The sequence below is a fragment of the Anguilla anguilla genome, chromosome 11 (genome assembly GCF_013347855.1).
Source record: "Anguilla anguilla isolate fAngAng1 chromosome 11, fAngAng1.pri, whole genome shotgun sequence".
NCBI classification, from domain to species: Eukaryota; Metazoa; Chordata; class Actinopteri; order Anguilliformes; family Anguillidae; genus Anguilla; species Anguilla anguilla.
Window position 1 is genome coordinate 4275228 of NC_049211.1, and position 23294 is coordinate 4298521.

General features: G+C 50.0%; 1 protein-coding gene across 4 annotated transcripts in view; it reads left to right on the forward strand.

Moving 5' to 3' along the window:
- The window catches only part of otud5a (OTU deubiquitinase 5a), a 42443-nt gene that overhangs the window by 17732 nt on the left and 1417 nt on the right, over positions 1-23294 (forward strand). For 3 of the 4 annotated variants that reach the window (XM_035381473.1, XM_035381471.1, XM_035381474.1), the window contains exons 3-7: positions 10330-10394; positions 10550-10706; positions 11243-11391; positions 20013-20201; positions 22661-22868. In XM_035381473.1, the coding sequence (XP_035237364.1) occupies positions 10330-10394; positions 10550-10706; positions 11243-11391; positions 20013-20201; positions 22661-22868 (768 nt within the window). The remainder of the gene's footprint in view (positions 1-10329; positions 10395-10549; positions 10707-11242; positions 11392-20012; positions 20202-22660; positions 22869-23294) is intronic. The other variant, XM_035381472.1, reaches the window with a different exon arrangement.

Genomic DNA, 23294 nt, shown 5'->3' on the forward strand with positions numbered 1-23294 from the left:
AAACGGGATGGGTGTGTTCATTCTGCGTATGAGTGTGCAGTTTACACTCTGTGTGGCCCGCACATTTTTTTGTTTTTTTTTTGTTTTTTTGGATAATAAGTTCCTGTCACCACATCGTTGTCACCAGTAAGGACACTGCCCCGGGCAAGCCGAAGCATCCTTGTTGAATAAAGGAATGTACGTTGCGTACAAATACGGCATATCAAATTTTACATTTCCACTAAAGTGCGTCTTTATCAGTGTCAAAAAAAAAAAAACTCCCCCAAGGCTGTTTTTTTACCCAAAACACATATTCTGTATCACCCAAAATACGTCATACGATATATATCACTTTTTTTTCCTTTTGGTAAATTCTACGAAGTATATCCCCCTAGAGATACTGGATTAAAACCCAGCGAAACTGGAGTTAACAGCAGGCGGAAACTGAAGGTAGTTTTTTTTTTGGTTTTTTTTTGGCACGACACACACCCAGTCATAACAAAAGCACGGTTGCGAGCGCGAAGTCAACAGACGCACTTCCCGGTGAACGACCGGAATGGGCGATGGAATGGAGGCGAGCCGCACGGAAGGGTCGAAGGTGCGGCCGACATTCTTTCGCGCGTCTCTCTACGCTCCCTTCGTTCCCGCGCGCGGTATGCCGGAATGTGGACTCTCCGCTCTGAAGGATTGCCCCCCTGGGCGCTCGCGGGGGTGGCTGAGAGCGCCTGGCGGAAGCCCGGCGACGCTTCGTTCCGGTTTCGCCCGCGTGAGTCTGCAGGAACGCAGCGCAGTGAACCGCTTTGGCCCCGCCCCGTTCGCTGCTTTCGAAGCGTCTGATTGGCTCGCTGACGTGCTGGAATGGGCTCCGCCCCCTCCCCAGCACAGACTCTTCTGCAGCACCTTTGGGTTTCGTAAACTGTCTGTTGTTATTTACCGAGGGTCCCGGGGGGGTGGGGGTGGGGGCGGGGGGGGGGTGGTGGTAATGAGCACCAGCCTCCAGCTGAGTGCTGGTGCATTTTTGCCTGTGGCTGGTGAGTTTGTCTGCTCTACCAGCTGCTTTGGCAGGTAACCCACCCATCACTTAGAGGACTTGTTCTATTCTAAATATCATGCCGTCTGGTAAAACGGTGAAATTGGCTGCAGTGTTTTGTGACGCACCGAGTCACAGTGGCCGGTGGATGAAAAAGTTAGTTTCCTGCCCTGGGGGGGGGGGGGGGGGGGGGTCATTGAATATAATGGTTGTGTGAAACTCAGACTGACTTTGAGGAAATTCCACAGTCCTTGGGAATCGTCCTCCGCTCAGTTAGTTTAAAGGTGTTTTTTTAACGTATTGTTTATTTTACGTGAAACACCAGTTAGCACACTGTGATGCTATAATTACTCTCTCCTAGTCCAGCGGCATTCAATAACCCTTGTTTACAGACGCTCAAAAACCAGCAGGGCTGCATTTAAATAAAACGGGGCCGTGTTGTTTTGTTTTCCCCCAGGAAGTTTTCTCACAGGGCTTTTCTGAGGCGAAACAAAGGTGCAGGCTAATGACGGAACGACCGCTTTGTTCAGTCCAGTAAATGCGCGGTCCTGTTCTCGCACGTGCGCGTAGCTTCATCTGCTGTAAACAAAAATGTTTCGTCACAAACTGCTTGGAATGAGGAATTCACGTTCTCGTTCCCAGCTGGTTTCATTATGCGTTTTACCTTACCGGAATCGTATTTTTATTTACAATACACTGGCTGTGCCTTTAACCCTTTAAGGTGTGAGGTCACAGATATGTAATTAGAATGTTGTTAACATTCCGAAGCTGACTTAACCATCACCACTGGTGACTGAAAGCAGCGGCGTTCTAGAACACTGACTTGGAATTTTGAAAAAGCATTCTAAATCTAAATAAGAATCCTCTTCACGGGGTTAAAATACACATGAACTGTGTTGTCTGAGCAGGGAAAAAGAAAGCAAATGCATTCGGCGAGCCTGGCCCAATGCATGCTGGGTCACACGCCGGATCACACACTCCTGAGCTCCATCCTTTCTTTTCTGGCGGGCGGAGGAGTGTGGAGACAGAGCGGCGCAGGGTGTTTTCCTGCCCGTCTGCCCCTCTCCCCTCCCCTCCCTCGCCATCGTGGGAACGCCCCCTTCTGGAAAGTTCTCTCTCTGAAGGGAATCTCTGTACTGCCACCTTAAAGAAGGCTAATTATTATAATTGCAGCCCGTACACACAAACACACGGCACAGGGAAGAATCTGTGCACCCACACCACAAAGAGAATGCTGCTTATATGAAGACCGGGGGAGGGGGGGGGGGGGCGGCAGTGTGAATGTGCTCGTATTAACCTCTCTTTTACCAGCCCCCCCCCCCCCCCGAACCTCCCTTTTACCGCCCCCAACCCCCCCTCCCAAACCCCCCTTTTACCAGCCCCCCCCCCCCAAACCTCCCTTTTACCAGCCCCCCCCCCCAAACATCCTTCTCCACTACTCAATACAGGTTCCATTGCTACTGTTTAAGTGCCTCTCCACTCAGTGTAGAATGGATACTGCGCTGATGTTTGCAGGTTGAGGTTTTGCTGGATTGCTCTCCACAGCGCTGGAAGAACACTTTCCCCATTTACCCATTAGGGCAGGCTAAGGCAGGCTTCAGGAGGGGAAAACTCCGGGGCGGTGCTCATGTTTTCCACCCGGCCAATCAGAGCTGCTGTTTGCTCCTCTACAGCGCTCCTCTGGCTCTGTCTGCGGCTGTGGATATGAACAACATTGGAAAACGAAACTGATTTTTTTATTTATTTATTTTTTAAGTTATTGTTGGATTTCTGCCAGTGCACTGAGCTGCTGGGCTGAGTGTCATATCAAACTAAATGTGTTCACCTTCTTAGTGCTGTATCATAAAGAAGCGCAATTTTTTATTTTATTACATACATTTTATTAAGTGATTTTTTTGTGTAGCGTTTGATTGTTTTAAATATGCATATATCCACATTATCACATGGTTTACTTAGAGATGATCTGAAAGTACAGTTTTGATGACACACAAGAAAAGTCAAGAATTATTTCCGTCATCTTCTTTTAGGGACTTTATTTTAAACTAGTTTCCTGCATATTTATCATCAGTTTGATCAGAATACGTGGCCTGGTGGTGAGTTTTGGGCTGAAGCCAGCGTACGTGAGGGGGAGCATGTTGTGTGTGGATGACTACACAACTCCACACGTTCTCCTGTGCCTCTCTCCACCCAAACGGGGGGGACGGGGGGGGGGGGGGGTCGGTGTGTATGGGGGGACGGGGGTGCACATGTGGTCAGAGCAGCTGATCCCCAGGCACACGTGCACTCTCACAGAGGGGAATTCTCCTGCCTAATCCCCCCCCCCCCATAACCCCCCCGACCCCGACCAGAGTCTCTCTGGCTCCTCGGCTGTGGAGGCACGGGGAGGGGGTGGGGGGTGTGGGGTGGGGGGGGGGGGGGGGGGTAGGGGGCAGCTCCAGGGACTGAAAAGTGAGCTCACCGCGTGCTCAGAACGCTGTGGGGTCTTAAGTCGAAACAAAACGCTTTCTGTGAGGCGTGGAGACAGAACGGTCCTCCAGCAATACTAAATGATTTCATTTGTGTTCTGAAGAGAATCACTCCACAGTCAAATGTGGAAAAACTAGGTAACAACAGCAAAAAAAAACCAAAAAAACATGGGAAAATATTTGCTCATTTGAAGCAGAAGCGAATAAAAGGCACCGTTTAGCTGTTTTTTTTTTTGGAAACAGTACTTGAGTTCACGTAACTGTTCTCGTCAGTTTCAACGTAAATCCATGAAACAAATTTTAACGCCTACAGTTGGCTTTCAAATAAAACAGGCCTCTGTGCAGCGCAGGATAGAGCTGCTAATGGTGGTGTGCCGTACTGAATTAGTATTTACCGGCAAGCTTCTTTTTTTTTTTTTTTTTTGCCCGTTCTTGCACAACGGTGTACCTGCGGAGAGAACAGGGCGTCGCGTCGCGTTTCGCAAACGCAGAGCGGAGCTGTGAGGCCGGTGGCGGAGTCGGCGGCGGCGGTCAGCGCATTCCGAGGAGGGCCGTCGTCCAATCGATCCGCCCGGGCCGGAATGCCACGGCGCCGTGGCTTTCTCAAACGACGCTGACCGCCAACCGACGCGAGCGCCTCGAGACGAAGCCGAACGCGACCTTCGACCTGCCGCGTTTTTGCGCCGGATTACACGCGGAGAGCAAACTCTTACCAACGGGTCCACGTCATCGAGGGGGATGAACCAAACGTTCACGGAGAACGTCGGAATATTTCGGCCAATCGCGTTGCGGCCGGCTTGTCTGTAAATCCATAATCTCTGAAACCTTCGAAATAATCTATGAGAGAGACACGGGTATTTTTAGCAGGTCCCTCCGTGGCCAGGTCCGAAGTTGGCCAAAGGGCTTTGAGACGCGACGGCATTTTGAACTGTGTCCCGGGAGTGACTGAACCAGTTCCCTTTCACCCACATACCCCCCCGAGTCCACGGCCTCGTCTCGCCCCGGCCTGGGCTGGGGGGAACAACAGTTTGGGTTGTCCAAGGTCCCCCCTGTAAACACAGACGGCAGTGCAAACGCTCCCATTGAGAAATCCTGACGGTCACCCCTGTCTCATTGTGAAAAAAGCCGGGCACTCTTATGAAATGCGTAAATGACCTTTCACACACTTTTGTGTAAAAGCTGTGGGGTTTTTAAAAAAAAATTTTTTTTTTTGGAAGCATTATCTAGACATGAATTCGAAATGAATGTGGACCTCTCAATGACTTTTATCGATTTGTACCTTCACGGTCTTACTATTTTCAGTTCATTTCCATTCTGTTTTATTTGTATAGCGTTTTTATAGAGAACTGTCACACAGATGCTTTACAGAGCAGCAAGACAAGAATCAGAGCAAAAAGAACAGAGCGAACACCAGGCCTGAATCCCCAAATAGCAGGTACATGAGGTAAAAAAAAAAAACTCCCAGTGGGGTGAAAACCCTCAAACGGTGGCGATGGGAAGAAATCTGGAGAGGAACCCGGCTATAGAGGGGGAGCCCATCCTCCACTGGCCAGCCTGGTGTAAAGTTAGCGGTGGAATGGAATGTGGCAGAAATGCTTCAAGGGATCTATCACAGCAAACAGAATGGGTCAAGCAGGTTACAGCAGAGGTGAAAGCAAACAGGACTAACAGAGGACTGATATGGTGTGATTGAGTATAGAGCAGTTTAGAGGAGCCGGGCGGTGGATCTGGAGCTCCAGGCTGCGTCAGGGTCCCAGGCTCCCGGCCTCCTGGGTGACTTTCCGCCGGCGTTTTTTTTTTTCTCTCCGTTCTGCCCTGGCGTCCCGCGTCTGGGCAGGGCTGAGTGCCGATTGGCTGACGGGCCCCGGGCCTAGTCTGGCTCGGCCTTTCACCGCACTGACCTGCCGCTGGTCTCGTTCAGTGCTGGCACGCTGTCTGGCGCTGTCGTAAGATGGTTTCCATGACGCCGGCTGAAACCGGCTGCAGGGAGGCGGGCGCTGTCTGGGCTGTAGGGGACCGGGCCAGGTCAGGGGGTGATCTGTGACATAGCAGCTAGCCCGTCGGTCGCGCTCACCCATTCATGCACACAGTTGGAGAGCAGCGGCTACATAAAGGCCTAAAAACGCATTCAAATCCTGAATCCCGTAGTTATTACAGCACACAAAACAATCAGTTTAAGGGTAAAAACCGCAACCAGAACTAGAAATGCTAGCTTATCACTTCCTGACAAAGTTATGGGACGCAATTGGAGAACGTAGCGGCTTACATGTATTTAAATTGGATTACGTGCTTACTACAGCATGCAAAATGACTGGAGGACAGGATCAGTTTGACCCTGCAGTGCAATGATGTGACCGTAGCGTGTCGTCTCCTGGTGAAGGTGCGGACGGGAAGGCAGACAGCGTTCATCGGCGGAGGAGCTGCCGCACAGCTGAGGGGACTGTGACCGGTCTGAGGAGAGTGCGGAGGGGACCGCGCGTTCACGGGGAATATCGCGTTTTGTTTTCGTTTTGGGGACCGGCTCGTGGAGCGCCAGTGAGATGTGGGTCACGGGCACCCGGCAGGATGGGCAGCCGACAGAGCGCTTCCTGCCGTCTCCCTGGCAACCCCGCGAGTCGACGGCTGTCGCTCAGAAACCGCAGCGTGGCAGGGCGACGGAGCCGAGCGTAGCCCTCGCGCAGCTAGCCTGCATCCGGCGCGGTCTGCCGTCTCACTGGGGGGGAGAGGTGCTGGGGGTGGGGGGGGCACGTTAGTCTGGGAGCCTCCACGCGTTTCCACGTGGCCCTGAGTTCTTAAACCGCGTGCTTTCCAGAGTAAGGAAGCTGCCTCTCTTATCACTTTATCAGGCCAAGGAGCCGACACGCACACACACGCACTCACACACGCACACGCACTCACACACGCACACTCACACGCGCACTCACACACGCACTCACACACACAATGGGGAATTATAACGTCTGATGCGAAGCAGTGTATTTCAGTGTTCCTTTGCTCTGCTATTGAAGTGGAGTACGTTGTCTGGAATTTCAGAAAGAGGGTGAAAGGGTCGTGTGTGACTTGTGAATGGGGGTTGCAGGGTTTTAGGACAGGCCCTGGGAGAGCGAAGGAGAAGCCGTAAAATGCTGGAGAGGAGCTGATGCTTTGCCTGTAACCGAGCCCCATGGCAGAGCTGCAATGGCCTGTAACCGAGCCCCACAGCGGAGCTGCAGTGGCCTGTAACCGAGCCCCACAGCAGAGCTGCAGTGGGCTATAAACGAGCCCCACAGCGGAGCTGCAGTGGGCCGATGCTGGGCCTGTAACCGAGCCCCACAGCAGAGCTGCAGTGGGCTATAAACGAGCCCCACAGCGGAGCTGCAGTGGGCCAATGCTGGGCCTGTAACCGAGCCCCACGGCAGAGCTGCAGTGGGCCAATGCTGGGCCTGTAACCGAGCCCCACAGCGGAGCTGCAGTGGGCCGATGCTGGGCCTGTAACCGAGCCCCACGGCGGAGCTGCAGTGGACTGTAACTGAGCCCCACAGCGGAGCTGCAGTGGGCCGATGCTGGGCCTGTTTATCAGCCTTGAGCAGGCCAACCGGGCGGAACTCTGGCTCACTGCCTGCGTCAGCGGAGCTCTAAGGCCCCGCCCCTTTTCTTAGAAACTTGATTACTGCTTATCAGTGACATTTTATTTGGCGCCGTCTCTCCCCTGTCGTAGATGCAGCTTGCGGTTGACTCTTTTCCAGGCATGTGGCCTTCTGCACTTCTCTTTTCTCGTGAAAACCCTTTCTTTTTTTTTTCTGCGGTAAGCTGACGCCTTGGCCGTGTCGCGCTTAAAGTAGTCCTTCCTCTTCCTCTTCCTCTTTCTCCCCGGGCGCGCTGAAGGGCTAGCGGCTCTGATCAGGCTCGCTGTGCCTCGGATGCCCGATGTGGCAGTGTGGCAGCCCACCAGCGGGAGCAGGAGCGCGTGTGAATGCTGACCTTTATTTGTGGAAAAAGGCAGCTGTCGGTCATGCGTCTCTGCTGCGATGACTTGATGCGCGTTATGATCATAAATGACTTCACTCGGAACAGGTGCAGGCTTTCAGGTGTGTGCAGCCTGGGCAGAAAAGGGCAGGGGAGGGCGGGGGGGGAAGAGAGAGGGATGAGAATAACAGATGAGTCAAAGTGATGTGAAAAAGAGAAGGGGAATTTCTGACCGAGAAAAACCCACCTCTTGTCCCTGGGCAAACACACATCTGGTGAACCTGTCGAATGAAAACAACATCAGCGCACAGAACAGAAACTCTGCCTACATGTCATCCTCATTAACTGTGTGAAAATATGGTCATTACGTGTGTCATTATGCTAAATATGTCTGTGTCAATTAACTGATATACTACTTGGTGGAAAACAATTGTTGTGTTAAGTTATATATGATAAGACCTGTACTTTATGCTGTTAGCCATTAGTCAAGCTTGCCATTGTGTCGCTTGTCACCTTGTGTCAAACTACAGAGTCTTATTTTCAGTAAAATCCAATGTACCTGTGTGCATTTGTTATTTAATTATACTAATTATACTTTAATTATACTGTGACTGCATCGCTTGTCTTTGTGCCTATAGTTTCATTTTTGCATGGAAGTGTGATACCAATGCAAAAGCACAAGCTGGAATTTTCGGCACCCCCCCACCCCACCCTTGGACGGCCACGGGGGCTTTTCCCCTATTTGCATGAGAAACCCAAACCATATCTGAGCCATGGTCCCGGGACAGCTGAGAAAGTTGCCACCCACAGCGCTCGTTCAAACAGAACCTGTAGGGCATGTTCAATTTTCACAATGCTGCTGCGGCACCAACAGTCTGCAGTGAAAGAATCGTGTAGTATATTAATTAACATAGGAATGTTCCCATTCAAGGGATTGATATCTGGCACATTATGATCATGGAGACAATTAAATTCATTAAAATTCAATTTAAATTGTCAATTAAAATTCACATGTCAATAAATTCATAGTAGCCCAACAGTGAGAGTTTTAAAACTAAACAGAATGTGGAGGTTTCTGTCCTCAGTTGATAAGCTTGTTTTTTTTTCTTTTTCTTCTTCTGTGGCCTCCGTTTTAACTCTTCTCGCTACGTTTGGGCGATACTGCAGAAGAGGAAATTGACTAAGAAATTCTAAGAAGATGTTGCTGCCGCATCATGTGACTTGCTGGAACCGAGCGCTGAGGTTGGCGCTCATTTGCATATCAGATTCAGGAAGGTGGGGGCCGAGGCAGAAGAGAATAGGGAGGGGCCAGAGCCGGGTCTTGTTTACATCTGCGGTTATCGTCGGTGACTCAACAGAGGGACCGGTGTAGATGGTGCGTGTGGTTGTCACCAAAGAGGCATTGGGTTCGCACCCACTCCAGCAATGAAACGTCGGTTTCACAGTCTCCACGGCAAGCTCAGATCAATGATGCATGGCACTAAAAGACCTGACGCATTAAAAAGACACAAGCAGACATTTTTACACCGTTTCATTTGACTTATTTGGGTGAAATAAATGGAAAACATAATAATTGGAAAGAAATAAAAGAAGGAAAAATAACACTGCACTTTAATTTTTTAAACGGAATCCCTTGTTTTACTGTACTGGACAGTAGACTGTTAGAGGAAGTGTGTAATGGCAGGCAGCCTCAGCCCTTTGTTCCGGCAGCCCTGTAAACATCACAGCAGCAGTGGCCTCAGGCCTGTGCTCAGTGGCCACATGTGGATCAGGGTGCGTATCCCGGCAACACACCTGGATGACACGATGCGTGTCAGTGTGACCCACTCATTGGCCGAAAACAAAAACAGGGGCCGGATAGAGGGGCAGGGGGACAGAGGGGCTGAGGGACAGAGGGGCAGGGGGACAGTGGGACAGAGGGGCAGTGGGACAGAGGGACAGGGGGACAGAGGGGCAGGAGGACAGAGGGGCAGAGGGGCAGGGGGACAGAGGGGCAGAGGGGCTGAGGGGCAGGGGGACAGAGGGGCTGAGGGGCAGGGGGACAGAGGGGCAGGGGGACAGAGGGGCAGGAGGACAGAGGGGCAGAGGGGCAGGGGGACAGAGGGGCAGAGGGGCTGAGGGGCAGGGGGACAGAGGGGCTGAGGGGCAGGGGGACAGAGGGGCAGAGGGGCTGAGGGGCAGAGGGACAGAGGGACAGAGGGGCAGAGGGGCAGGGGGACAGAGGGACAGAGGGGCAGAGGGGCAGGGGGGCAGGGGGACAGTGGGACAGAGGGGCAGTGGGACAGAGGGACAGTGCATCCAACTGAACCGCAGTGGCAGATGCACAAATTAAATAAATAATGAAAAGAATGAAACTGTGTTGTCATGAATGGAATTGTTCTCAACAGTTACAGGTAAAAACTTGCCACCTAATCTCATCCCCTGATTTAATTGGCTAAAAAATGTTCTCTCCCTCCAGTGGAGCTGCTCAGTGGCCAACAATAGAGGATTATGGTTGTGCTGGGCAGCTCCCAGGTGTGAATGTGTATGAGTGTGAAGCAGGGCGTTCCCGCAAAAGAGCATCCGTGCTCAGCGAACCTACCCTGGGTAAATAAAGGTTCAATAAAAATATTACAAGGAACAGCTTTGGCAGTGAATGTTTTTGCATCTTTCTTTTTGGTGTTGACCTAATAAGGGAAATGTTTTGCTCAGTCAGATCAAGAAGAGTCATTGCAGAAGTCTCTATTTTCAAGCGTGTGGCAAACTTTGAAATGCATAAACTGCAAAGTGCAGACTTGCCATGATTAGATGCCATGACTGCTCTCTTGCTCTCTTGTATATCCTTAAACTGAAGAAAAGCTTTGTTTTTGGACAGTTGTAAGAATTTGCACTGAAGACCTCATTCTTCTTCCTCCTTTGTTCTGTTCACAGCCGATCAAGTGTATGGAGACCAAGATATGCACGAAGTGGTGCGAAAGCACTGTATGGATTACCTGGTGAGTCATCTCTCTACGTCTGCCAATCAAAACGAAAGTCAGCTATGAAACCTCGGGACCTGTGCCCAGAGTAATAATGCTCCCTGGCTGTTTAAGACCGAAAAGCAACGCCAACAACAGACTGAAAACAACATGGACGTGTGTTTCATTCGCAGATGAAGAACGCAGATTACTTCTCAAATTATGTGACGGAAGACTTCACCACATATATCAACAGGAAGAGGAAAAACAACTGTCACGGGAACCACATTGAGATGCAGGCGATGGCTGAGATGTACAATCGGCCTGTGGAGGTTTACCAGTACGGTACAGGTGTGTGGCACCCGGGGAACTTTGCCCGCCGTTAGAGGAGCGGAGGGGTCTTCAGACTGATCGATAAAATGCCCCCAAAATAGTCAAAAGCAAAATGGTGAAGTCACTTTTAAATACATACAATTTTTTAAGTACATCCAATTCGTAATGGAGAAGCCTTTGACTGAGACATTAATTGCCTAAATAATACTGAAGTACAGAAGTTTTGGACCAATAGGGATTGCTTTTGTGTTCACCCTAGAGTACCCTAGGTAGTGAAGTTCATTAAATTCGCAGAGCAAATAGAAAAAGCAGAAGATGGGCCTTTATTTTGGCCATGAGCAAAATTTACAGTAGTAGCTTAAAGCATTCAAAAGCATGCTTAAGCCAATAACATTTAAATTAATTAATTTATAAAACGTTTCAACAAATATCCTGCCTCAAGTTCAAAACTTGAAAACAGTAACTGTGTCTATTCTTCAAGACAACTGAAAAGTAGCATTTTTGATGTTTATAAATCTGCAATTACCCCCTTCCTCCTGTCTTAAATGTTCCAGAACCAATCAACACGTTCCATGGCATCCACCAGAACAACGACGAGCCAATCAGGGTCAGCTACCACCGCAACATTCACTACAACTCCGTGGTGAACCCCAATAAAGCCACCATCGGGGTCGGGCTGGGACTACCGGCCTTCAAACCAGGGGTGGGTACCATGAACGGGACGTCCTGCAAAAACACGCTACGCCAGGACACACTTCCATAACACGAGTGAGAGCCCAAACACAAACACAGTCGTTACAGCAGGACGCATTTCCACAGCACGACTGTGAACCCAAACAAAAACACAATGGTTACACCAGGATGCATTTCCACAGCACGACTGTGAACCCAAACAAAAACACAATCGTTACATCAGGACGCACGTCCACAACACGACTGCGAACCCAAACAGAAACACAATGGTTCAGAGCTATGGGCTAGCGTCTTAATAACACAGTGCAGTCTCCTCGTGGAGTTAGATGTGAGGCCTTTTCTCTCTGGGACAACGCAGGGAGGCTGAAGCGAAGGACTGAGGCCATTTGTTATGATGTTGCGGTTGGTGACTTGGTGTGAAAGAAACTAATCCGACCCCATTAACCCCCTGTCTGTCTGTCTGATTGAAGTGTAGCGGTGGTGTGTAATTGTGGCCCCGACTGTGTACACAAGCACGTTTCACTGTCAGCCAGCTGGACCTGGGAGACATGCACACAGGAGCACGCACATAGCTCTCAGCACACAGCATACAGCTCTCAGCACACAGCACACAGCTCTCAGCTCACAGCTCACAGGAGCACACAGCACTCAGCTCACAGCACACAGCTCACAGTACACAGCACACAGCACTCAGTACACAGCACACAGCACACAGCTCACAGCACACAGCACACAGGAGCTCTCAGCACACAGCTCTCAGCTCACAGCACACAGCTCACACACAGCACACAGCTCACAGCCTACAGCTCACAGCACACAGCTCACAGTACAGAGCACACAGCTCACAGCACTCATCACACAGCTCATAGCTCACAGCTCATAGCTCACAGCTCACAGCTCACAGCACACAGCACACAGCACACAGCTCACACAAACAGCACACAGCTCACAGCACACAGCTCACAGCTCACACAAACAGCTCACAGCACACAGCTCACAGCTCATAGCACGCAGCTCACAGCCCACAGGAGCTCACAGCACACAGCTCACAGCCCACAGGAGCTCACAGCACACAGCTCACAGCCCACAGGAGCACACAGCATACAGCTCTCAGCACACAGCACACAGCTCTCAGCTCACAGCTCACAGGAGCACACAGCACTCAGCTCACAGCACACAGCTCACAGTACACAGCACACAGCACTCAGTACACAGCACACAGCACACAGCTCACAGCACACAGCACACAGGAGCTCACAGCTCTCAGCACACAGCTCTCAGCTCACAGCACACAGCTCACACACAGCACACAGCTCACAGCCTACAGCTCACAGCACACAGCTCACAGTACAGAGCACACAGCTCACAGCACTCATCACACAGCTCATAGCTCACAGCTCACAGCACACAGCACACAGCACACAGCTCACAGCTCACTGCTCACAGCACACAGCTCACACAAACAGCACACAGCTCACAGCACACAGCTCACAGCTCACACAAACAGCTCACAGCACACAGCTCACAGCTCATAGCACGCAGCTCACAGCCCACAGGAGCTCACAGCACACAGCTCACAGCCCACAGGAGCTCACAGCACACAGCTCACAGCCCACAGGAGCACACAGCATACAGCTCTCAGCACACAGCACACAGCTCTCAGCTCACAGCTCACAGGAGCACACAGCACTCAGCTCACAGCACACAGCTCACAGTACACAGCACACAGCACTCAGTACACAGCACACAGCACACAGCTCACAGCACACAGCACACAGGAGCTCACAGCTCTCAGCACACAGCTCTCAGCTCACAGCACACAGCTCACACACAGCACACAGCTCACAGCCTACAGCTCACAGCACACAGCTCACAGTACAGAGCACACAGCTCACAGCACTCATCACACAGCTCATAGCTCACAGCTCATAGCTCACAGCTCACAGCTCACAGCACACAGCACACAGCACACAGCTCACAGCTCACTGCTCACAGCACACAGCTCACACAAACAGCACACAGCTCACAGCACACAGCTCACAGCTCACACAAACAGCTCACAGCACACAGCTCACAGCTCATAGCACGCAGCTCACAGCCCACAGGAGCTCACAGCACACAGCTCACAGCCCACAGGAGCTCACAGCACACAGCTCACAGCCCACAGGAGCTCACAGCACACAGCTCACAGCTCACAGCACTCAGCTCACAGCACTCAGCTCACAGCACCCTGCTCACAGCACTCAGCTCAGTGGCAGTTCAGTGGAAGCTGGTGGCTGTATTGTCATTAGCGCTGCGGGTCTGAAATGCCTGTCACCGGAGAGGAGCTGTTTAAGCGATGGACGTAGCGAGCCCAGTAACCATCATCCGGGCATCGTTTCTGCATTCGCCCTATGAACAGGCCCGATGTTAATCTGGTGCTGGGATCACTAATGTGCAGCTGTGCTCCGGGCAGGACAGCCCAAACACCGCGTCTGAGGCCTGGGCTTCAGGAGGAATGCCAGCCTTGATTATGACGTGTAAGGGCAGCTGTGCACCAGGCAGAACAGCCCAAACACCGTGTCTGAGGCCTGGGCTTTCAGGACGGAATGCCAGCCTTGATTATGACGTTTAAGGGTACATTTTTAAATCGCGTGGCTCCGATGTTTTGTCTGTAGCACGGAGCATGTATTTTTCTCTGCGACAGCTTCGCCCAGACTTCTGGATTGGCGGCTTTAGAAGGAGCCAGTCGGGACGGTCCCACGTTGTCTGTCTGTGAGCTCAGCTTCGGACGGTCCTGCGTTGTCTGTGAGCTCACCTTCGGGATACCCCCCGTTGTCTGTGAGCTCAGCTTCAGGGGCCCGTGGCTTTTGTTTAGCAGAGAGGCCGACAGTTGTTAGTCCAATCAAAGGCCAGAAAGGCTGGAAAGCGTGGCCTGGACTGTCCCCCTTCCAGGACAGGCCGACATCAAAGGGCCAGGGGGCGGGGCTTGGGAGAGGAGAAACATTCCACACGTCCCTGACTCCCGGGAGGATCCCATTAGCGGCGATCTGTCCTGTTTGTGCTGGAGGTGCCTAATGACCACACTGTGACGGTCCACACGCAGCCCAGCAGATGTTAGAGGTGCCCCTCGAGAGTCGGAGAACTCTGTATCTCTACGTTCTGCTCCTCCTTTCATTCAGGAATCTGTCTTCATTCGGTCAAACTGGTGGTCAAATTTCAGCTTCGATTTGAACGCTTTTAAACATATATGAGACCATTTCATGCACTTGCAGCTGTGAATCGTCTTCTTAATGTTATTTGCCTTGGCTTTCGTGTATTCCGCGTATTTGGAATACATCACACAGTAATTGCCTATGTACTTCAAAACTATTCAGGCCTAGTTAAAATAAGTCTGCGTCAGGTTAACGGAGTGTAATGACATTCTTCTCGAATCAGTCAGGGTGTCGCCTGGCCCCTGTCCTTGTGTGTGTGTGCTGTAGCCATGCGGCCTCGTGGGCACGTAGCTGAGTATCTGTGTCGGCGTGTAACCATGGAGACTTGTAGCTGTGTAGCCATGTAGAGTAGACGTGTAGCCATGTTGCTCTGTAGCCTTGTAAACGTGTGGAGTAGACATGCAGCTGTGTAGCCATATAAATGCGTAGAGTAGGTGTGTAGCCGTGTAGAGTAGGGTTGTCAAAAATACCGACACTTCGATACTTACTCGATGCCAAAAATTTGAAACGGGTACAATGCTCGTTTGCAACAGTATCGAATCTGTCGATACCAACGGCGCTTTCTCCGCCTCCTCCACTAGCCGCACACACATACACACCCCGCACCCCTGCAAACCGGCACAGTCAGCAGCCGTCAGCGGCGTTGTCGTCAGTAAAACAGTGTGGAAGGGCCTTGTCAACATGGCAAGTGCTGCAGAGCCTCCACGACCAGTTTTGGTCGAAAAGGAAAACGGCGGAAGTGCCGTTTGGAAGCATTTTGCATATGAGGCAAACGAACAAGGAAAGGCTTAAGGATATCGATAGGCCTGTATGCAAACAGTGCTACGAAGTGGTGACGACGAAGCACGGTAGCACATCAAACTTGGCGAAGCACCTGAAGGACCGACACCCCAGTCTCGATATGGAATTTCGAGAGGTTAGTGACAGCTTCCGTTTCAACATCACTGACTACGTTTACATGCACAAAATATTCCGGTTTTTGCCCTCATTCCGAAAAAGACAATATTCCTACTAAGCTGTTTACATGGCTATTTTTACACGTCAAAATAGGATTTTTTCAGTTTTCCACCGGTGGCGGACTTGTTCGACCGTGCGAACACAGCCTCCCCCTTTTTTTCGTTCAACCACCTTCTTGAAAACGTCGGCGTTGCGATATTTGCGCATATCCAATAACCTGTTGATATCCAAGCCTTTCACAATGTTTAAAAGTAGCTGTGTTTCTCCTTCCGACCAGAAATGTGGGCTTTACTTTTGTGCATGCATCTCTACCCCGGCCTTGCGAACTGTTGGCTAGTTGGTTTGTTAACAACGCACAGACTCAGACAACTTTTAAATATTGTTCCCGTGTTTATTAAAAATATTTTTTATGCCTCTTAGTGTGTTGTCATTTTTTTCCCCGTGGTATCGAAAACGGTATCGAATATCGATATTTTCCTGGGTATTGGTATCGAAGTTAGAAATTCTAGTATTGTGACAATCCTAGTGTAGAGCAGACGTGTGGAGTGGGCGTGTAGCTGTGTAGAGTAGCTGTGCAGCCGTTTATCTCTGTAGCTGTGTAGCCGTGTGGAGTAGCCTTGTAGCCGTGTATCTCTGTAGCCATGTGGAGTGGCCTTGTAGCCGTGTATCTCTGTAGCCGTGTGGAGTAGCCTTGTAGCCGTGTATCTCTGTAGCTGTGTGGAGTAGCCTTGTAGCCGTGTAGCCGTGTATCTCTGTAGCCATGTAGCCGTGTGGAGTGGCCTTGTAGCCGTGTAGCCGTGTGGAGTAGCCTTGTAGCAGTGTAGCCGTGTAGCCATGTGGAGTAGCCTTGTAGCAGTGTAGCCGTATAGCCGCGAAGAGTAGCCTTGAAGCAGTGTAGCCGTATAGCCGTGTGGAGTAGCCTTGTAGCAGTGTAGCCGTATAGCCGCGTGGAGTAGCCTTGTAGCAGTGTAGCCGTATAGCCGCGTGGAGTAGCCTTGTAGCTGTGTAGCCGTATAGCCGCGTGGAGTAGCCGTGTAGCTGTGTAGCCGTGTATCTCTGTAGCCGTATAGCCGCGTGGAGTAGCCTTGTAGCTGTATAGCCGTGTGGAGTTGCCGTGTAGCTGTGTAGCCGTGTATCTCTGTAGCCGTATAGCAGGCCCCTGGGGCAGCAGGCTTCTATTGTCCTGCAGCAGCAGCTCATCCCTCATCGTCTGAATGAAGTGAAAAACAAACTGGCAGCTCCGTAATTATCTCTGCAGCAGCATGTCACTGTGGGCCAGCGCAGAGTCACGCGCTGCTCAGCTCCTGCTCCGCTCCTGCTCAGCTCCTGCTCCGCTCCTGCTCAGCTCCTGCTCCGCTCCTGCTCCGCTCCTGCTCAGCTGCTGCTCAGCTGCTGCTCCGCTCCTGCTCAGCTTCTGCTCCGCTCCTGCTCTGCTCTGCTCCTGCTCCGCTCCTGCTCAGCGTAGCGTTAGCCGCTGGACACTGCCCCCGCTCCCGCTGCGGCCTTCTCTCACACGCGGCTGTGTTCTGCTCCTTTACCTCCTTTACGTATAACTCTCTATAAAGAGCATTCGGGGCCTTAAGGATGGATCTGTCGCTGTTCTTCGTGGCTCTTTACAGCCGCTGATTCTGTTCCATTAATCTGTTATTCTTCAGTCATGAGTATTTTGCAGCTTCGCCAAAGCTGCGTTTGTTTGACGGGGGTACAGCGAGAACCCCCTGTGAAAGAATGACTTCATTCATCTTTATCATGCAGCCGCAGCATTACAGCTGCAGTGTTTTAAATGCGTAAAGGGCGGGGTCATTTCGGCATAAAGGGAACCACTGCTTATCGCTCTCATGCCCAGGAACAGCGAGGGCCTTTTTATTTTTTATTTTTTTTATATGAGCACATTTCCTAAGCATTCACAGATTGTCCCTCGTCCGGGCGATAAGGCAAACAACAATTAAAACGCAAATACGCTGCCGCACTCAAAACGGGCACGAAGATAAAAAACAAACAAAAAAAAACAAAAAAGAAAGGTCCCAGTGTGGCCGTTCTGGAACTTTCTGTGCCTGAAATGCAGTCCTGATCTTATCTGCGGAGCCGGGGAGTTGTGCTTATTGAGGACAGCGGCGCTGTGTGTCTGGGTACGTGTGTGTTTGTTTGTGTCTGTCTGTGTGTGTGTGTGTGTGTGTGTGTGTGTGTGTATCGGGGTCAGCTGTGTGTAGCTCCCTGTTTGCCAAGGATGGTGACGCTGTGTGTGTGTGTGTGTGTGTGTGTGTGTGTGTGTGAGTTACTGCGTGTGTGTGTGTGCGTATCGGGGTCAGTTGTGTGTAGCTAGCTCCCTGTTTGTCTGGTGACAGTGGGAGGCGGGCGTTGTGAACAGGCTGTGTGGGCATGGTGTTCAGGAGTCCAGGACGTTCAGTGTTCCCTGAGAGAGAGAGAGAGAGAGAGAGAGAGACACACTGCACCAGCTCAACAAGCCCCCAGAACCTCCACGGAGGCACGCAAGCCCCCAAAACCACCATGGAGGCACACATCACACTGCACTAGTAATCACTGCATTAGTAATCCCCAAAATAGCAAGCACCTGAGGAAAAAATTAAAACCCTCAAATGACGATGACAAAAAAAACTCCCCGATGGGAAGATATATTGGGAGGAACCCGGCTATAAAGCCCGTCCTCCACTGACCAGCCCGGTGTAAAGGAGCGGTAGAATAGATAGTAACAATAGTGTAATAGGGGATCTATCACTGCAAGTGAAATAGGTTGAGCAGGTTACAGTTGAGGTAGTACTGATGTGGTCTTCAGTTTCCTGAAGGTTGGGCACCTCTTTGTATTCTTACTACGGTGTGTTTTATTTGGCCTTGACGCTGATGGTTCCTGCTGTTGAAGTAGTGTACGGGGTTTTCCTTCTTTTTACATGTGAATTCCCCTATAACTCCAGCACCTACAGACAGACTGGGATGTGCATATGGGATTTTTTTTTTTTTTTTTTTTTTTTTCCTACCTTGGGTCCTGCTATTGGACCATGATCCCACAGAGCTTGTTTTTATGTGCTGAGAGAGGTCAGAAGCAGACCTATAAGGCGAGCGCTTGGAGCGGGGCCACAACGCGTGTTTCGCGTTTCCGAAGCTCCGCTTCTTTCGACGACATCAAGGCCGTTCTGGCTGGGGCTTCTGCACAGGAGGCACGGTCACCTGACGCTGCATCTCCTTCTCACACGTCGTCTTCTTACCGGACAAACAAAAAGACAAACGAACCAACGGGACGAACGGTGGCATTTTTAAAAAATCTGCTTTGTTGAGCTCTCTTCCAAATCATTTTGACGTGTGAACTGGTGAGCTCACCTGTTTCGGCCCGATAAAAAAAAACAAAAAAAAAAACGTAAGCTCAGCATCCCCAAAGTACAAACTCCACCTTGGGAAAAAATAAAAATAAAATAATATTTGTTACACTGTGGACACTGGACCGGGTGAAGTGCAGCGATCGGAATGCATGTTATTTTCAGTGTTCTGCTGGAACTGCAACTTCTGGTCATTTCGACACACCGCTGACCTCACTTGACCTTAGCATTTTCCTGTGTTCGCTGTGACACATCAGTGGCACCGCCATGGGTTCTCCAAAAAGAAGTGAATGCAGAATACTGCGATGCATCTCCCTCTGTGTCTATACGGTACTCTCTATGGACAGAACACACTTTGTAAAACCCTATGAACAGAACACACACTTTATAAAACTCTATGGACAGAACACACACTCATAAAACTATGAACATAAACACACTTTATATGAAGTCCTCGGTCTGTAGCTGGTGGCTTTCTCTGCGTTACCTCAGGGTAATGGGGTTTATTTTAAAATGTGAACATCGGTGTGAAAGTGCTACCCATGAATGAACACTGAGGAGAGGTTCGTGTGGACGCTTTTTTATTTTTGATATGACCTCAGACCCATTCCTGTGTCCGTGCCCCATGCATCAGCGCGTACATACTGGTGAAGGCAGAGGACCCAATAGCGGGGTTCGCGTGCTCCATGTTGACCCATTACATTTTTTACATTACAGGCATTTAGCAGACGCTCTTATCCAGAGCGACTTACACAACTTTTTTTACATAGCATTTTACATTGTATCCATTTATACAGCTGGATATATACTGAAGCAATTTCGGTTAAGTAAATGGTAAATGGACTGCATTTATATAGCGCTTTTATCCAAAGCGCTTTACAATTGATGCCTCTCATTCGCCAGAGCAGTTAGGGGTTAGGGGTTAGGTGTCTTGCTCAAGGACACTTCGACATGCCCAGGGCGGGGTTTGAACCGGCAACCCTCCGACTGCCAGACAATCGGTCTTACCTCCTGAGCTATGTCGCTCAAGGGTACAACGCCAGTGTCCTACCCGGGAATCGAACCTCCGACCTTTCGGTTACAAGCCCAGTTCCTTACCCACTGTGCTACACTCTGACCCCCCCTCCCCGCCCTTTTTCTCCCGCTCCCAGCAGTATGCAGACCAGTCGCTAATGAAGAACGCCATCAAGACCTCGGAGGAGTCGTGGATCGAGCAGCAGATGCTGGAGGACAAGAAGAGGGCCACCGACTGGGAGGCCACCAACGAGGCCATCGAGGAGCAGGTGGCGCGCGAGTCCTACCTGCAGTGGCTGCAGGACCAGGAGAAGCAGGCCCGGCAGGTGAGGGCTTCCAGAACGTTCCGCCGGCCGGCTCGCTCCGGCGCCTGCCCGGTTCCCCGTAACTCCGCCCCGAGCGTCCCCTTTAATGGACACTTCCGCCTGCCGCCTGAGAAAGTTTGTCCTCTTTGAGGATTTTTTCCTTTTTTTTTTTTTGGTGTCTGTAATTTAGTTATTTATGTCTGCCATTTAAAAGATTCCATCGATGTACTAAAAAAAAAAAAAAACACTTTTTCAGAAATTTCTGAAATTAATTTAGCCAGAGAATATCACAACTTCAGTTAAAAAACGACGTTCTCTTCGTCTACCTTGTTTCATTATTATATTAGTTTTATTTTCGTTTTTGCGCGTAAAAAAATATCAAAAAGAAACTGACAGTCTGTTACCAGGTCTTTTGCGAGATTGCACATTGTCACACCTGCACATTGTCACCATGCCCGCCTGTGATGGTGTTGGTTAGGGTTGTGAAGTCTGCGGTATTCCTATAACTCACCAGTTTATGTGAACCCGGCATTCGGTCAGGTGACCCTGTTGGCCTTGCGTAGTAGTATTTTGCGCGCTCGTTAAATTGAATCATGTGTAGAATACGATATGGTTAATCGATTGAGATAGTCAAAATGAATAAAATGGCGGTCGAGGTGGGGAAACGTAAGAAGAAATGTCTGAAGGAAGACTGGATGTTATAAAGATAGCTGGTAACAAGTCAGTTTTGATCGTTATGTGAAGTATTGGCAAAGTATCGGGGAACAGTCAGGCATCTGTTAACGTAGTTGAACAACACAGATTTTGCCCTTAGAAACTGCCAGTATAAATACAGTCAATCAGTGTAGGTGTTTGTAGGTTTGTGAAGCTACTTTATGTTTTAACTAATTAAATGTACATGTCTGAGATCTTGGAGGGGAAAAAACAGCAACAGATATTCACGTTTGGCTATTTCTTTATAAGTTGGCTTTATAGGTTTAACACTGAATATTTAATACATGATGAATACAAATCACAGAAATATTCCTGTAGAAATACTATGTAGCTTTGTTTTTTTGCCTTTTCTTTTATCTGAAGAAAGAATGTGATGATATTATGTAAGATATTGTGTAAGATATTAGTGATGATCAGTGCATTGTCCTGGCTCTGGAATCTATTACATAATTCATTTTATATTTTGTTATCTTAACAAAATAGAAAATGAAAGCAAAATAGTTTATCGAAAGCAAAAGCTGTTCTGCCAAGCCATTCTCGTTGGGTATCAACGGAGCTGGTCTGAATTTGAGAATACAGGTTCTGCGTGGATTTTCCTGCGTTCTTAAATGGCAAATCTGATATTTGTGTATACAGATACATGGAGCTGCGTGCGGGCAGCAGCATTCTGCCTGTAGCAGTGAGCATGTACAGCACTCCCCAGGGACATGGGAAGCTGTTGGTTTCCTTCACTTATTGCAGGCGATACTGAAAGATGTGTGTGAACACAAACGCAGTGTAAGAATAAAGGGAAGAGGAGCGCTGCACGGTGACTGGCACTCTGCGCTGGGTGGAGGCCTGCTGTGATGTACCTTGCTGTGCAGACGCAGCGCGAATAACAAAAGGCAGACATTGCAGAGAGTGAGATCACGACGGGCTGGTGCCTCTGGGCATTTCCTGCCCGTGCCTCAGCGTGAATGCGGGAGTCTGTGTTTGTAGTTAGGCGCGCTGTGTGTCAGACTGTGCGCTGAGCTTTCCTTAAACCAGGGCTTCTTTTTTTAAATGCACCGAGAGAATACAAAACAAACCGCAAGCAACAGCTGCTGACCAGCGGGCAGGCTGGAAATAAACATAAACCGAGGTTTGAACACGCGTTTATGTCCAAGCGTGTGTTTATAATATTTGGAAAACAGTTTTAACACCTCCACCAGTCATTGCTGGATTCTTTTTCCAAAGCTGTAGTGTTGGAGTTGCATATGAAGGCGTAGTCAAAATAGCCTCCCCCCCCCCCCCCCCCCCCCCAATAATAAACGTTTACCTTTGGACATAACATGCATGCGTTACGTCAATTTAAAGTTACTTCTTGCAAACATAAACATAGACAAGTGTCTGGAATTGGTATTTGTTTGAATAATCTTATTTTGAGGTCCCCAGATGTAGAATAGGGTGTTTTAGGCCGGATTTATACCTTGTCGCATGACACTCTCGACAACTGTCGTACAACAAAAATGGCAATGGAAAAAATGTTGCGCAATTCTACAGTTTTACATTGCAGGTGCCGTTGTACTTTGTTGCGCTATGTAATTGGAACATTTGCAAATGTAAAGAAATGGTCAGGATTTTGTTGTCCTGTTGCCATAGAACCAACAGAACCCTCCCCGTCGGCCTTGGCTAAAGTGTATAAACGTTGTGTGATGTCTTCATTTTCTTCAAGCGACGCTTGTCAAAAGTGTCGTGCCATGGAGCATGACTTTGGCTTAATGCCATCCCCCCCCCCCATTTTTCAGCCCCGGAAGGCCAGTGCCACCTGCAGCTCAGCCACCGCAGCCGCGTCCAGCGGTCTGGAGGACTGGAGCGCCCGTTCCCCCCGGCAACGCAGCTCCGCCCCCTCGCCGGAACACCCGGACCCTCCCCACTCGGACACGGCTGCCAAGCCCCCCTCCCCGGCTGGGGCAGCCCTCATGATGCCCAAGCCCCCGTCACCCTGTGCTCCAGGTCTGTCTAGTTTCGGGAAATAAACAAGTGTTTTAAAAGTATAGCATTTAACCCTTTGATTTGGGGTGTCCCCCCAAAATAATTCTATTTCAGTGTTCTAGAACTTTGTTGATTTCAATGGCATCACATTGCATTACATTACATTACAGGCATTTAGCAGACGCTCTTATCCAGAGCGACTTACATTGTATCCAATTATACAGCTGGATATATACTGGAGCAATGCAGGTTAAGGACCTTGCTCAAGGGTACAACGGCAGCGTCCTACCGGGGAATCGAACCTGCAACCTTTCGGTTACAAGACCAGCACCTTAGCCATTACGCTACACTGCCGCCAATTACCAGTCGTGATTGGTACATCAGCATTAGAGTGTTCAGTTTAGAGCACTCGAAGCACATTTTTGTGACCTTGCGCCTTACAGGGCT